Source organism: Styela clava, chromosome 3 (assembly GCF_964204865.1).
Source record: "Styela clava chromosome 3, kaStyClav1.hap1.2, whole genome shotgun sequence".
In the NCBI taxonomy this organism is placed as follows: domain Eukaryota; kingdom Metazoa; phylum Chordata; class Ascidiacea; order Stolidobranchia; family Styelidae; genus Styela; species Styela clava.
In genome coordinates, this window is record NC_135252.1 from 3,210,618 (window position 1) to 3,227,198 (window position 16,581).

Here is a 16,581-nt window from a genome sequence, read left to right on the forward strand (position 1 = left end):
CTTCGGAACCGCATGCACCCCCCTGCATTATTCTGACTCTCGAACACTTTTCTTTCATGTCGCCTAAGAGCGATTTGTAATGAAAACCATATTCGGAACTAATTCTTCGATGTTTAGGAACATACTTTGCAGTCAGTTCGTTTAACCGTTTGTCCAACACAGCTACGTCACCGAAAGCCTAAAACGGAATAAGAATAGATCAATTCATGGCGACCAATGGCAAATATATTGCATATATACAAATACCTGTACCGCTTTATTTCAAAACGTAATGAGGAGATACAATTAAAAAATAAAAGGAATCTTATTTAGTGAAGCAGACATGAGACTTACACGTTCAACAGTGGCTCGCCGAGTGGATGATCTCTTTCGGGAAATGATGAAGTGAAACAAAATTACAAGCAATTGTTGAAACGAGCCTACCACAAAAAATATTTGCCTATTCCTGCTGGAGTTACCTATGGATCACATGGATCTGGATTTTCATGGAACAGATAATCACTTGCAAGATCAATTTTGGGTTGCTAAAAATTACTAAATTGTTCGATGATCCGACCTTTTGCTTCAACACAATTTTGACTCATTGTGATAAACAATTTCACGTCCCTGACATAGATAATTGATTATTTTGCTAAATCAATGACAGTACATTTGCATCCACGTAAATTTGCACATGTACACTGCACCCAGGATATTTGCACTTGCACACTTTTGCATTCACCGACATTTGCGTCAGCGAACATTACACCCATAAATATTAGCGTCCGGTTCTATTACAGTTGAACCCACGTACATTTGAACCCGTAATTTGGACCTGCATACGATTGCACCTATGGCATTTTTTTAGGGATATTCGAACCCATACTAACCCTAACCCATGGATTTTAGCACCCTCATATCGATTGAACCCGCGGATATACGGGTGCAAATGTATGGGTTTAAATGTACGTGGGTTCAAATGTACGGTCACCTTAGCGCCCGCGTAAAGATTGCGCAAATGGGCATTTACACCCGCAATCATGTGCACCCATAGACGTTTTTACCCACGGAAATTTGTATCCACCGGCAGTAGCACTCATGTACATTTCCACTCACGTACATTTGTACCCGTGAACAATCACACAGATATTTTTGTAAGTAACCTATATTCTTAGTCAGGTTGCTTTGTTGTTACAGTCATTCCTAGTTAGAATCTCATGTCACTTTTGTTTTTGTCGATTATTTTCTTTTATTGAAATAACGCAAACGTAGTGGAATTTACGATGGTGCTTGGCTAGTCTTAGTTGATGTTCGCAATCATACTGTATAAAACTGGTCCCAAATGGATTAAGATTTTTATTTCATATTTTATAGACTTAGTTCAGTTGCTCAACGCATTTGACATCTTAATAAATGAAAGTTGAAATTTTGCACTCAACTCACCGCTTTTATGCATTATTCAATGGATAGAACTCGCTTATTAATGACCTTTGTTCGGAAAGTTCTTAGTTAAATGCCTCATGATATCCATGTTGAATCGATGGTAGCCTTGCGTATAACAATCGTGAAGGTAAAATCAACGGAATACATTCAGCTGAATTAAATCAACTATGCATCTATAATTTATTGCTCTTATTAAACCCGACGTAAAACCGTATGTTGTTCTTTATTGTTTTGATTTTTATTGTTAATTGATAACACCCAGCTTGATGAGACACGACAGCCATAGGGCAGTATTTGTTGTGAGAAAGATCGTAAAACTATTAGAAGAATGAATTAAATTTCATAAAACCTTTCCGCATTCAATATGTTGTATTTTTTTGGTGGTTTTGTATAAAAATGATTTAATTAAGATGATAATAGCTGTTTTTAAAGGTATTGCCTGTCAATGATATTATCAACATAGGCAACGAATAGATTGAAGCCACTGTGGATGGTGAGATGTCACGTTTGTTCATACGGCTTCAGTAGATAACATTACAAATGACTGGACCAAGTAAAAGAGCATATTCCTTCATTTATATTCGAACGTAACAACGTTTTGCAGTTTAAAAATCAGAATAGGAACTACGAAGTACTTGAAATTGGAAAGGGAGTAAAGTTGAAAGTGAAGCATATATAATCAAAAACTGTCATTTGAAATATCTGAAACAATGATTGAAGAACATTCAACTCTTTTGGATCTACGACGTTTTCTGAATTGTTGGACAAACTTGAAATGTTGTCGAATAATAGTTTTTTTACAAAGAGAAATGAAACGCATTTTACGAATTTTATCCTTATGCTTACTTTGCTTAGACAGCCATTCATCGGACTCATGCTGTAAATTATAGCTGTCACCAGCAGATGCAAATAAGCAACCAACAGATTTGATATTTCGCAGTTTTGAAGTGGCAAACTCCAAAGAAATTTTTGTCGAATGTGCCTTGTCAAAATTGCTTTCTGAAGATTTCTTCGGGAGTGTAGAATCATTAATTTGATAATATTTATTGAGAGATTCACTTCTTGGCAAATTGTTTCTTTCCAACAGTTTTTCCAGTTTGCGAGCCAGCTCTGCATCACCGAGCGAATGAAGTGCTTTTTCATGTTTCCGTGATATTTCATTGATATTTTTTTGTATGTTTGATAGGTCTGTAATTTTCTGTGATAATTCTTCCACCTGCTCGCGGCTGAACATCCCATCTTTCAGTTTTCTTTGGCGTTCTTTAATAAGCGCTGTTTTGTCCTTATAATCACTAGTGATTACATCTTTTCGAAACTGATTATCCTTCACTTCGGAACCGCATGCACCCCCCTGCATTATTCTGACTCTCGAACACTTTTCTTTCATGTCGCCTAAGAGCGATTTGTAATGATAACCATATTCGGAACTAATACGTCGATGTTTAGGAACATACTTTGCAGTCAGTTCGTTTAATCGTTTGTCCAACACAGCTACGTCACCGAAAGCCTAAAACGGAATAAGAATAGATCAATTCATGGCGACCAATGCCAAATATACTGCATATATACAAATACCTGTACCGCTTTATTTCAAAACGTAATGAGGAGATACAATTAAAAAATAAAAGGAATCTAGTGTAATAAAATTCTGTATTTCAGCTTTATTTTCAATATTATTAATGTCAAAAAAAAAATAAACTAATTTTATCATTTTTTTCTAAATAATTTTGGATTCAAATGAATCTTAGGGAAACTTTATAGAAAACTATATATACTTACCAGATAACTAACATTGCTGGTGAGGGTGATTGCTGAAGGCATTTTTCTATTATATCCCAAAATTCTTTCTTAATAATCTTTATTCTTCTTCGCAATTTATTATATAAATGAATAACCAAATACTGTGAATAGTAAACTATATGATGTTACAAGATATAGTTGTAGAATCTCTGTGTAGTATGTTCTAAAACTAAACTGATTTTTATATATATATGCAAAGATGTACGGTACAAACAAATCTGCGAATTGTCACCTATAATGAAATATTATACCGGACTGTTCGAGTTTTCGCTGCCATGCCTCATAATAATCTGATATAACGTTTCATCAGTGCTACGTATCAAATGTGCGAATAACATTGATAAGAACTGCCATAGATGTTTCATCCGCAAATGAACCACCTTGTTGCTTCTATGACTTCACTGTACTTATATAGAGCGAAGAAAAGAATTTGGACATGGATTTTATAAAATAGTAACTCGAAATAGCAAATCAAATGCGTAATGAGTGATTTGTATAACCCTACAATGAATCAAACTAAACTAACTTCCATCCCAGCACACGTTTTATTGGTTTCCTCTAATAATCCACCTGCCTGGTAACGCGAGGAGAAACGTACCAGCATTAAACCGCCGTGATTAGCGAGACATGAAGGATAAGTACATTAATTAGGTTTTTCTCACAATATGCGTATCAGACTAATCTTTCCCAACGTTGTTGATTAGTGTAAATTTGTTTGTTTTGGCCAAAGTAAACGTCAGTTCAAGTTGGTTAACAGCACCGGAAACGAACAAGATCGCGGACGCAGCAGTTGATCAACATGTTTCGCTAATTGATTATATTCTCATCCGCTTATTGCTTATTTGAGAAATTAGTTCCAACTACTATATGGATGTATTATACATAAATTGAGGTATCATACAGATCCGAAATGAAAACATACCCTCAAGAAATTGCACGAATAGTTCCCATCAAATTGGACAGCGCCATTCACATAGATCAGAGGGGTGCAACATACGGTCCGTGGGTCACTGTCCGGCCCCCGGAAACTATTGGCGTGGACTTCGAGAGACTTGTTATCTCATTATCTTCTAATGCTTTTTCTTATTTGTATGGTAACCATCGTTTTTTTTTCGACTTTGTAGTTCCTGACTATGTCACACTGGGATGAAAATTTGTCTGACAAGGATTCAATACCGCGATATTTCTTATCGGTGCCGTGTTGTGATTAAAATATCTACCAGTAAAAAGAAAGGATGAATGGCGGAAGCTCAGTGCTGCGTTGCGGTCAACACAATCACGATGAGGTATGTTAGCGTAATTTGTCAAAGCAAGCCACACTATTGTGCAAATCACCCTGATATATACGATACCATAGTGGATTAATCACGGGTGGAAAATATTGGTCAAGAAGTGTTTCTGGGTAATAAATATTTAGTGAAGCAGACATGAGACTTACACGTTCAACAGTGGCTCGCCGAGTGGATGATCTCTTTCGGGAAATGATGAAGTGAAACAAAATTACAAGCAATTGTTGAAACGAGCCTACCACAAAAAATATTTGCCTATTCCTGCTGGAGTTACCTATGGATCACATGGATCTGGATTTTTATGGAACAGATAATCACTTGCAAGATCAATTTTGGGTTGCTAAAAATTACTAAATTGTTCGATGATCCGACCTTTTGCTTCACCACAATTTTGACTCATTGTGATAAACAATTTCACGTCCCTGACATAGATACCGGTAATTCATTATTTTGCTAAATCAATGACAGTACATTTGCACCCACGTAAATTTGCACATGTACACTGCACCCAGGATATTTGCACTTGCACACTTTTGCATCCACCGACATTTGCGTCAGCGAACATTACACCCATAAATATTAGCGTCCGGTTCTATTACAGTTGAACCCACGTACATTTGAACCCGTAATTTGGACCTGCATACGATTGCAACTATGGCATTTTTTAGGGATATTCGAACCCATACTAACCCTAACCCATGGATTTTAGCACCCTTATATCGATTGAACCCGCGGATATACGGGTGCAAATGTATGGGTTTAAATGTACGTGGGTTCAAATGTACGGTTACCTTAGCGCCCGCGTAAAGATTGCACAAATGGGCATTTACACCCACAATCATGTGCACCCATAGACGTTTTTACCCACGGAAATTTGTATCCACCGGCAGTAGCCCCCATGTACATTTCCACTCACGTACATTTGTACCCGTGAACAATTACACAGATATTTTTGTAAGTAACCTATATTCTTAGTCAGGGTTGCTTTGTTGTTACAGTCATTCCTAGTTATAATCTCATGTCACTTTGGTTTTTGTCAATTATTTTCTTTTATTGTAATAACGCAAACGTAGTGGAATTTACGATGGTGCTTGGATAGTCTTAGTGGATGATCGCAATTATACTGTATAAAAACTGGTCACAACCGAATTAGGATTTTTTTTCATATTTTAAAGAGTTAGTTCAGTTGCCCGCATTTGACATCTGAATAAATGCAAGTTGAAATTTTGCACTTGACTCACCGCTTTTATGCATTATTCAATGGATAGAACTCGCTTATTAATGAACTTTGTTCGGAAAGTTCTTAGTTGAATGCCTCATGATATCCATGTTGAATCAATGGTAGCCTTGCGTATAAGAATCGTGAAAGTAAAATCAACGGGATACATTCAGCTGAATTAAATCAACCATGCATCTATAATTTATTACTCATATCAAACCCGACGTAAAACCGTATGTTGTTCTTTATTGTTTTAATTTTATTGTTTTTTGATAACGCCCAGCTTGATGAGCCCAGCCATATGGCAGTATTTGTTGTAAGAAAGATCGTTTCTTTTTTTCAAAGATATTGCCTGTCAATGATATTATAAACATAGGCAACGAATAGATTGAAGCCACTGTGGATGGTGAGGTGTCACGTTTGTTTATACGGCATTTAGGAGATAACATTACAAATGACTGGACCGAGTAACAGAGCATATTAATCTATTTATATTCAAACGTAACAACGTTTTGCAGTTTAAAAATCAGAATAGGAACTACGAAGTACTTGAAATTGAAAATGAAGTAAAGAACATTCAACTCTTCTCGATATACGACGTTTTCTGAATTGTTGGACAAATTTGAAATGTTGTCGGATAATAGTTTTTCTCCAAAGAGAAATGGAACACCTTTTACGAAGTTTATACATGTGCTTTATACTTTGCTTAGACAACCATTCATCGGACTCACGCTGTAACACATTGCTGTAACCGTCAGGTGCAAATGAGCAACCGACGGCTTTGATATTTCTTAACTTGGAAGCAGCAAACTCCAAAGAAATTTTCTTCGAATGTGCTTTGTCACAATTGCTTTTTGATTTTTGAATATTTCTTCGGGAGTGTGTAATCATTAATTTGATAATATTTATACATAGATTCACTTTTGGCAAATTGTTTCTTTCCAACAGTTTTTCCAGTCTGCGCGCCAGTTCTGAGTCACCGAGAGAAAGAAGTGTTTTTTATGTTTCCTTGATATTTCATCAAACTTTTCTTGTACGTTAGATAAGTCTGAAATTTTCTGTGATATTTCTTCCATCTGCTGGCGGCTCGAGATCCCATTTTTCAATTTTCTTCGGCGTTCTCTAATTAGCGCTGTTGTGTCCATATAATCACTAGTGATTACATCCTTTCGCAACTGATTATCTTTCATTTCGAAACCGCATGCATCTCCCTGCATTTTTCTGACCTTCGAACAATTTTCTTCCATGTCGTTTGAAAGCGATTCGTAATGATAACCATATTCGGAAATAATTCGTCGATGTTTAGGAACATACTTTGCAGTCAGTTCGTTTAACCGTTTGTCTAACTCATCTACGTCACCGAAAGCCTAAAAAGGAATAAAAACAGATTTATTTACGTCGCCCAATGTCAAATATACTGCATATATACAAATACCTATACCGTTATCTTCCGAAACCTAATGAGGTGATACAATTAAAAAAAAAAAGAGCATACTATTTTAACACAATTCAGTATTTGAGCATTCTTTTTAATAATATACACGTCATACAAAAAATAAAATAATTTCATCATTTTTTTCTAAATATTTTTGCATTCGAATGAATCTTAGGGAAACTTATTAAAAAACTATATATATATACCTACCAGATAACTAACAGCGCTGGTGCGGGTGATGGCTGAAGGCATTTTCTATTATATCTCAAAATTCTTTCTTTATAATCTTCATTCTTTTTCGCAATTTATTATATAAATGAATAACCAAATACTGGGAATAGTAAACTATATGATGTTACAAGATATAGTTGTAGAATGTCTGTTCTAAAACTAAACTGATTTATATATATATGCAAAGATGTACGGTACAAACAAATTTGCGAACTCTCACCTATAATGAAATATTATACCGGACTGTTCGAGTTTTCGCTGCCATGCCTCATAATAGTCTAATATAACGTGGCATCAGTGCTACGTATCAAATGTGCGAATAAAATTGATAAGAACTGCCTTAGATGTTTCATCTGCGAGGGACGCAATCAAATGAACCACCTCGTTGCTGCTGTGACTTCACTGTACGTATATAGAGCGAAGAGAAGAAGTTGGACCTAGCTTTAATAAAGTCGTAAACCCGAAATAACGAGTCAAATGCGTAATGCGTTCGAACTGCATAACCCTACAATGAATAGGTCACAAGAATGTTCTATCAAACTAACCTTACGGATCATCTCAGCACGATCCCATCCCGCCTGGTTACACGAGGAAGAAACATAGAAGGATAAGTAGATTAATTAGGTTTTTCGCACAATATGCGTACCAGACTAATCTTACCAAATGTCGTTCATTTCTGTAAATTTGTTTGTTTTGATTCAAAGTCAACGTCAGTTCAAGTTGGTTAACAGCACCGGAAGCGATCAAGATCGCGGACGCAGCAGGTGATCAAGATGTTTGACTAATTGGCTATAATCTCATCCGCTTATCCCTTGTTTGACAGATTAGTTTCAATCACTATATTGACGTACTATATTATGCACACATAGAGTTTTTTATAAACATACATTTATTTCAAAAAAAGTCAGCGATAGAGAAGCCCGACCCGACCCGGCCCGAATGAAATGATTAATATTTCAGGCCAAGCCCAGGTGTTTCTGTGGAATAAATATTTAGTGGGCAAACATGACATATTCGTTTAATAGTGGCTCGGCGAGTGGATGATATCTCGGAAAATGATGAAGTGGAACAAAATTATAAGCAATTGTTGATCACAAACGAGCCTACCTCGGAAAAGATTTGCAAAATCCCACAGGATCTATCTATGTGTATGACATGGATCTTGAAAATCAGATAATCACTTGCAAAATCAATTTTTGGTTGTTAAAAATTACTAAGTTGTTTGATGATCCGACCCTCTGCTTCACCATAGTTTTGACTCATAGTGATTTCACGTCCCTGACATAGATCATTGATTATCTTTCGAAATCAATTACAACACATTTGCACCCACGTACATTTGCACATGTAAACTGCACCCAGGATAATTTCACCTGCACACTTTTGCATCCACCGACATTTGCGTCAGCGAACATTGCACCCATAAATATTATCACCCGCGTATAGATTGCACCCATGGGCATTTACACCCACAATCATGTGCACCCATAGACGTTTTCACCCACGGAAATTTGTATCCACCGGCATTAGCATAGCTTTCCATTCACGTACATTTGCACCCGTGAACAATTGCTCATAAATGTGTGAGTAGCCTATATTCTTAGTCAGGATTGCTTTGTTGTTACAGTCATTGCTAGTTATAATTTCATGTCACTTTTGTTTTTGTCGATTATTTTCTGTTATTGAAATAACGCAAACGTAGTGGAATTTACGATGGTGCTTGGTTAGTCTTAGTGGAAGTTTGCAATTATACTGTATAAAACTGGTCCCAAATCCTCGCTCCTCCTCGTGTAAATTTGTTTGTTTTGACCAAAGTCAAAGTCAGTTCAAGTTGGTTAACAGCACCGAACAAGATCGCGGACGCAGCAGGTGATCAACATGTTTCGCTAATTGATTATATTCTCATCCGCTTATTGCTTGTTTAAGAAATTAGTTTCAATTACTATATGGATGTATTATACATAAATTGAGGTATCATACAGGTCCGAAGTGAAAACATACCCTCCAGAAATTGCACGAATAGTTCCCATCAAATTGGACAGCGCCATTCACATAGATCAGTGGGGTGCAACATACGGTCTGTGGGCCACTGTTCGGCCCGCGGAAACTCTTGGCGTGGACTTCGAGAAACTTGTTATCTCATTATCTTCTAATGCTTTTTCTTATTTGTATGGTAACCATCGGTTTTTTTTCAACGTTGTAGTTCGTGACTATGTCACACTGGGATGAAAATTTGTCTGACAAAGATTCAATAACGCGATATTTCTTATCGGCGCCGTGTTGTGATTAAAATATCTACCAGTAAAAAGAAAGGATGAATGGCGGAAGCTCAGTGCTGCGTTGCTGTCAACACAATCACGATGAGGTATGTTAGCGTAATATGTCAAAGCAAGCGACATTATTGGACTGGTGCATATAGTCAAGTTGCAAAAATGCGTATGTCCCCAAGTCACAGACACATTTCTGCCTAGGTCACAGTGCGCCATTATGACGTCATATGACTGCGTCATACAAATTAACTTAAATCCGGCTACGATCAAAAAATTGAACTATGGCAAATTATTGACTCTCAATGGCATAGCAATATCATTAGGAAGATTTTTACGTTTTTGTCAAAACTGCTAAAAATGACTTACACAATTCGGTTATTAGCGTGACGATGTTATATTATTATATTGATGTACTTACGATACATCAATTGAGACAATATACAGGGCCGAAATGAAAACATACCCTCGAGAAATCGTACCAAACAGTTCTCATCATTTTAGACAGCGCCTAGCTATATTGGCCATTCACATAGATCAGAGGGGTGCAACCTACGGACCGTGGGCCACTGTCCGGCCCATGGGGACTATTGGCGTTGACCGCAGGAGACTTGGTATCCCATTATTATCTAATGATTTGTCCTATTCGTAAAGGCACCATCGGTGTTTTTGACGCTGTATTTCGTGACTATGTCACACTGGGATAAAAATTCGTCTGACAAGGAATCAGTAACGCGATATTTTTTTAACGGAGTCGTGTTGTGATTAAGAAAGGTACAATGTCTACCAGTAAAAAGAAAGGCTGATATTGAATGACGGAAGCTCGGCGCTGGGTTGCAGTCAACACAATCATGATGTGGTTAGCATGATTTGTCAAAGCAAGCGACACTATTGTACAAATCCCTCTGATAGCATACTAGATCAACGGCAGGTGGAAACTTTTGGTCAAGAAGTGTTTCTGGAGAATAAATATTTAGAAGCAGAAATGACATACTCGTTTAACAGTGACTCGGCGAGTGGATGGTATCTCGGAAAATTATGAGGTGGAACAAAATGACAAGCAATTGTTGATAACAAACGAGCCTACCTCGAAAAACATTTGCTAAATTTTACAGGATATAGCTATTTGTATTACATGGATCTTGAAAATCATGGAACAGGTAATTACTTGCAAGTTCAATTTTGGGTTGCTAAAAATTACTAAGTTGTTCGATGATGCGATCCTTTGCTTCACCATAGTTTTGTCTCATTGTGATAAACAATTTCACGCCCCTGACATAGATCGTTGATTATTTTCCTAAATCAGTGACGGCCCATTTGCACCCACGTACATTTGCACATGTAAACTTCACCCAGGATATTTGCACCTGCACACTTTTGCATCCACCGACATATGCGTCGGCAAACATTGCACCCATAAATATTAGCACCCGAGTAGAGATTCCACCCATGGGCATTTACACCCACGATCATGTGCACCCATAGACGTTTTTACCCACGGAAATTTGTATCCACCGGCATTAGCACCTATGAAACTTCCCATTCACGTACATTTGCACCCGTGAACAATTGCTCAGAAATTTGTAAGTAACCTATATTCTTAGTCAGTGTTGCTTTGTTGTTACAGTCCTTCCTAGTTATAATCTCATGTCACTTTTGTTTTTGTCGATTATTTTCTTTTATGGAAATAACACAAACGTAGTGGAATTTACGATGGTGCTTGGTTAGTCTTAGTGGATGATCGCAATTATACTGTATAAAAACTGGTCACAACTGAATTAAGATTTTATATCATATTTTAAAGAGTTAGTTCAGTTGCTCGCATTTGACATCTGAATAAATGCAAGTTGAAATTTTGCACTTGACTCACCGCTTTTATGCATTTATTCAATGGATAGAACTCGCTTATTAATGAACTTTGTTCCGCAAGTTCCTAGTTAAATGCCTTATTCATGTTGAATCGATGGTAGCCATGCGTATAAAAATCGTGAAAGTAAAATCAACGGGATAATTCAGCTGAATTAAATCAACCATGCATCTATAATTTATTACTCATATTAAAACCGACGTAAAACCGTATGTTGTTTTTTATTGTTTTAATTTTTATTGTTTATTGATAACGCCCAGCTTGATGAGATACGACAGCCATATGGCAGTATTTGTTGTAAGAAAGATCGTAAAACTATTAGCAAAAAAGAAGCACCTTTCCGTATTCAATATGTTTTGTTCATTTTTAGTGGTTTTGAAGAATCATGATTTTATTATAAAGTATGATAATAACGTGTTTTTTTCAAAGGTATTGCCTGTCAATGATATTATAAACATAGGCAACGAATAGATTGAAGCCACTGTTGATTGTGAGGTGTCACGTTTGTTTATACGGCATTTAGGAGATAACATTACAAATGACTGGACCGAGTAACAGAGCATATTCATCCATTTATATTCAAACGTAACAACGTTTTGCAGTTAAAAATCAGAATAGGAACTACGAAGTACTTGAAATTGGAAATGAAGTGAAGTTGAAAGTGAAGCATATAAAATTAAAAACTGTCATTTGAAATATCTGAACCGGGGATTAAAGAACATTCAACTCTTCTCGATCTACGACGTTTTCTGAATTGTTGGACAAATTTGAAATGTTGTCGGATAATAGTTTTTCTCCAAAGAGAAATGGAACACATTTTACGAAGTTTATTCATGTGCTTACTTTGCTTAGACAACCATTCATCGGACTCACGCTGTAACACATTGCTGTTACCTTCAGGCGCAAATGAGCAACCGACGGCTTTGATATTTCTTAACTTGGAAGCAGCAAACTCCAAAGAAATTTTCTTCGAATGTGCTTTGTCACAATTGCTTTTTGAAGCTTTCTTCGGGAGTGTGTGATCATTAATTTGATAATATTTATACATAGATTCACTTTTTGGCAAATTGTTTCTTTCTAACAGTTTTTCCAGTCTGCGCGCCAGCTCTGCGTCACCGAGAGAAAGAAGTGCTTTTTTATGTTTCCTTGATATTTCATTTATCTTTTCTTGTACGTTGGATAAGTCTGCAATTTTCTGTGATATTTCTTCCATCTGTTGGCGGCTCGAGATCCCATCTTTCAGTTTTCTTCGGCGCTCTGTAATTAGCGCTGTTGTTTCCATATAATCACTAGTGATTACATCCTTTCGAAACCGATTATCTTTCATTTCGAAACCGCATGCATCTCCCTGCATTTTTCTGACCTTCGAACAATTTTCTTTCATGTCGTTTGAAAGCGATTCGTAATGATAACCATATTCGGAACTAATTCGTCGATGTTTAGGAAAATACTTTGCAGTCAGTTCGTTTAACCGTTTGTCTAACTCAGCTACGTCACCGAAAGCCTAAAAAGGAATAAAAACAGATTTATTTACGTCGACCAATGTCAAATATACTGCATATATACAAATACCTGTACCGTTATCTTCTGAAACCTAAACACCTGATACAATTACAAAATAAAAGAGCATACTATTTTAACACAATTCTGTATTTGAGGATTCTTTTTAATAATATACACGTTATACAAAAAATAAAATAATTTCATTATTTTTTTCTAGATATTTTTGCATTCAGATGAATCTTAGGGAAACTTATTAGAAAACTCTATATATTTACCAGATAGCTAACATCGCTGGTGCGGGTGATGGCTGAAGGCATTTTTCTTTTATATCTCAAAATTCTTCCTTAATAATCTTTATTCTTCTTCGCAATTTATTATATAAATGAATAACCAAATACTGTGAACAGTAAACTATATGATGTTACAGGATACAGGATATAGCTGTAGAATGTCTGTGTAGTATGTTCTAAAGCTAAACTGATTTATATATATATGCAAAGATGTACGGTACAAACAAATCTGCGAATTCTCACCTATAATGAAATATTATACCGGACTGTTCGAGTTTTCGCTGCCATGCCTCATAATAATCTGATATAACGTGGCATCAGTGCTACGTATCAAATAAAATTGATAAGAACTGCCTTAGATGTTTCACCTGCGAGAGTCGCAATTAAATAAACCACCTCGTTGCTGTCATGACTTCACTGTACGTATATATATAGATCGAAGAAAATGAGTTGGACATAGATTTCATAAAGTCGTAATCCCGAAATATCAATCAAATGCGTAATGAGCAAACTGTATAACCCTACAATGAATAAAACTAAACTAACTTCCATCCCAGCACACGTTTTATTGGTTTCATCTAATGAAGGATGAAGGATAAGAAGATTAATTAGGTTTTTCGTACAATATGCGTATCAGACTAATCTTTCCCAACGTCGTTCATTAGTGTAAAGTTGTTTGTTTTGATCCAAAGTCAACGTCAGTTCACGCTGGTTAACAGCACCGGAAACGAACAAGATCGCGGACGCAGCAGGTGATTAACACATTTCGCTAATTGATTATATTATATTATTATATTGATGTAATATTGATGAAAAATGTTCTTGATTACAATCTGAATGTGGGTGCTAAAACATATAGGTGCATGTAATAGATGCAAATCTCTGTGGGTGCCAAAACAATGAAACCATTTAAAGCAGTGGTTCTCAAACTTGTAAAAAAAAATTTGCATGATGGTCCTCTTACAATTTTTCTGATGATTTGCGGTCCGCTAAACATTTTAGAATAGCAACACGTTATATCAAGCATTAATTTAGTGCATGTCATTAGTATGATTCAATGAGTTGGGTGCAATTGCTTGGCTCTCAACACGACACCAGTTTATCTATTTCGGTTTCTTTCAGAGACAGCGCAACTCTTCTACCATGTCTCATTTCCAATATGTTTCGGAATTTATTGGGAGTAATACATCAGAGACAGGCACACCAGAAAACAAGCATCAGAGAATTTTTCATGCACTTTTTGTTTTACTTTCCGCAGAAAACCGCGCGCTTTTTAGAGTTTATATCAAAACTGTTTTCAGCATTTCTTCTTTCGAGACATGTCGCGTGTGCGTGCAACAAGATAGTTTCGAGGTCGCGTTTTTTACATAATTCAGCAAACAGGCGGAAGTTCAGTGCGTCCACTCGTTATGAAAACTGATTTCTAATCTTACGACTTAGCCTAAATGTCTACAATCTAAAAAGCAGTGAGACTAATTGACATTTTGCGATCAGGTACACCTGCTTTCTGTGAATAATGATTGACATTTATTCATGGTACCTGTTCATCCTACGTTCACCAACGTTTATACGCAATAAATTCTCGAAAATTGTGTCATATTTTAGAGAAACATTGTACTAGTATGACATCAAAAGTTTGCTCAGCATTGCGTATGTCACGGTAAAAAGTCGCTTCGTAGTCCCCCTGAAGTTGCTTTACTGATCCCATAGCGATCGTGGACCCTAATTTGAGAACCAATGATCTTATAGAGCAGTATCCCCAAAACTTTTTTTGGAAAGCGCCCCCTTCGACGACTTTTTGACTAACAAATGCCGTTCCCCCTCCCTGACTAAAGAATAGAACTACCGTAAATTTAATTTCCTTTTATCACCAGCCTAATGAGACGGATGGGCCTAGTCATCTTAGTCAGAAACAGTCTTATGTTTCTTTGACTATGTCGAATGAGGAATAAATTTTTACGCAAACCCGATTTATATTAAACACTGAGTTAAATTTAAAATCGCTTTGCAATGTGACGTTCTGCCTCAAGAATCCCGTGTTCGTAAATATTACAGAATGGGCCAATTCAATCCATTGAATTTATAGAATATGTCTTCAAGTGAGCGATGTCATTTTTTAACACTACGTTTACAACACCTTCGAGATTCGTATTACAGAAAGTTCGCGCAGAAATTCAACAACAGTATCAAAATGGTAGTAAAATCAGTCAGTCAGTCACTTGATACGAATATTGAATATGAGAAAGCGTAAAAATAGCATTTGAGGGTGAAGAAGTCGCGAAAAACCACTGCTGGTTATCGAGCAGCAACACCCGTCGCGCTGATATAAGGCAGCTCCCCTGTTGACCGCACAAATGTTGCATCATTTTCATTGATTGCATAATTGGTTGAGTGTTTGTTTTATTTACTGGCTTTATGACTATCGTCAAAAAAACGAAGAAAACATCGACAGTTCCGCTTCGTGTCCAATAATAAGATGCCAGCTAATATTCTAAATGTTTCACCTGAATTACACAGGGCGACAACGACAGCACTGAGGAGTAAGTCCAGCAGCAATCCTTAAGCACATATTCATCTCCCACGGGATCCAAACTTGCGAACCACAGAGGGTAATCAGCAATGTCAAACGTTTCCCCAACGCTTGGCACGTTGCGCCATTCGCCACGGCCCGTACTAACAACTGGTTCCCTCACTTCTTCAACTATATATATATTGTAGGCTATATGTATGCCAAGTAAATTGCATTACCATGACATGCTTTACATAAATCTAATACGCCTGCATAACTTTTGCAACGCCAAATGTCATCATAACGATCTTTGGTAAAATTCTTCTTCGATTCCTCATCATGTACCACGGCCTCCAGTCTGGTTACCAGGCCATAGAAGTAATCAGCCATTTATTTATTTCAGTTACGTGGACTTGATAGTGGGGGAAGCCGTTACTGACCATCGGCTACGCCATGGGTCGACAACCTTTGTCGCTCGCGGGCCAAAATCAAGAGTTACACGTCTTGGCGGGCCGCACATATTTTTTGAAGATGAAACAGGGAACAGCGCGCGAAGACTGCGACAATTCGTGAACTCAACTCGGTCGTCTTATTAATTAAAAGAAAAAAAAATGCAAATGACATTTAATGTGACATTGTCTTGTTGCTGCATCACGCTTGATAGCTTTTCATAGGCACGCTGAAAGAAGCCAAGATTGGAACATTTTCTAAATAGGCATCACTAATCCTAGTTCTTTGCTTGTTCTTTA

At 36.8% G+C, this 16,581-nt stretch overlaps 3 protein-coding genes across 3 annotated transcripts; all 3 read right to left on the reverse strand.

Moving 5' to 3' along the window:
* Positions 1-2,083: 2,083 nt before the first annotated feature.
* Positions 2,084-5,665, reverse strand: LOC144420966 (uncharacterized). Its single transcript, XM_078110908.1, has 2 exons — positions 3,202-5,665; positions 2,084-2,929 (listed from the first exon to the last, which is right to left on the reverse strand). The coding sequence occupies exons 1-2, from the start codon at positions 3,241-3,243 to the stop codon at positions 2,102-2,104; spliced, it is 870 nt and encodes a 289-aa protein (XP_077967034.1). The 5' UTR covers positions 3,244-5,665; the 3' UTR covers positions 2,084-2,101.
* A 95-nt stretch (positions 5,666-5,760) lies between these two features.
* LOC120342737 (uncharacterized) lies at positions 5,761-7,566 on the reverse strand. The gene is made up of 2 exons (XM_039411703.2): positions 7,376-7,566; positions 5,761-7,097 (listed from the first exon to the last, which is right to left on the reverse strand). The coding sequence occupies exons 1-2, from the start codon at positions 7,415-7,417 to the stop codon at positions 6,648-6,650; spliced, it is 492 nt and encodes a 163-aa protein (XP_039267637.2). The 5' UTR covers positions 7,418-7,566; the 3' UTR covers positions 5,761-6,647.
* Positions 7,567-12,082: 4,516 nt separating this feature from the next.
* LOC120342733 (uncharacterized) lies at positions 12,083-13,592 on the reverse strand. Its single transcript, XM_039411697.2, has 2 exons — positions 13,309-13,592; positions 12,083-13,034 (listed from the first exon to the last, which is right to left on the reverse strand). The coding sequence occupies exons 1-2, from the start codon at positions 13,348-13,350 to the stop codon at positions 12,207-12,209; spliced, it is 870 nt and encodes a 289-aa protein (XP_039267631.2). The 5' UTR covers positions 13,351-13,592; the 3' UTR covers positions 12,083-12,206.
* Between the last annotated feature and the right edge of the window lie 2,989 nt (positions 13,593-16,581).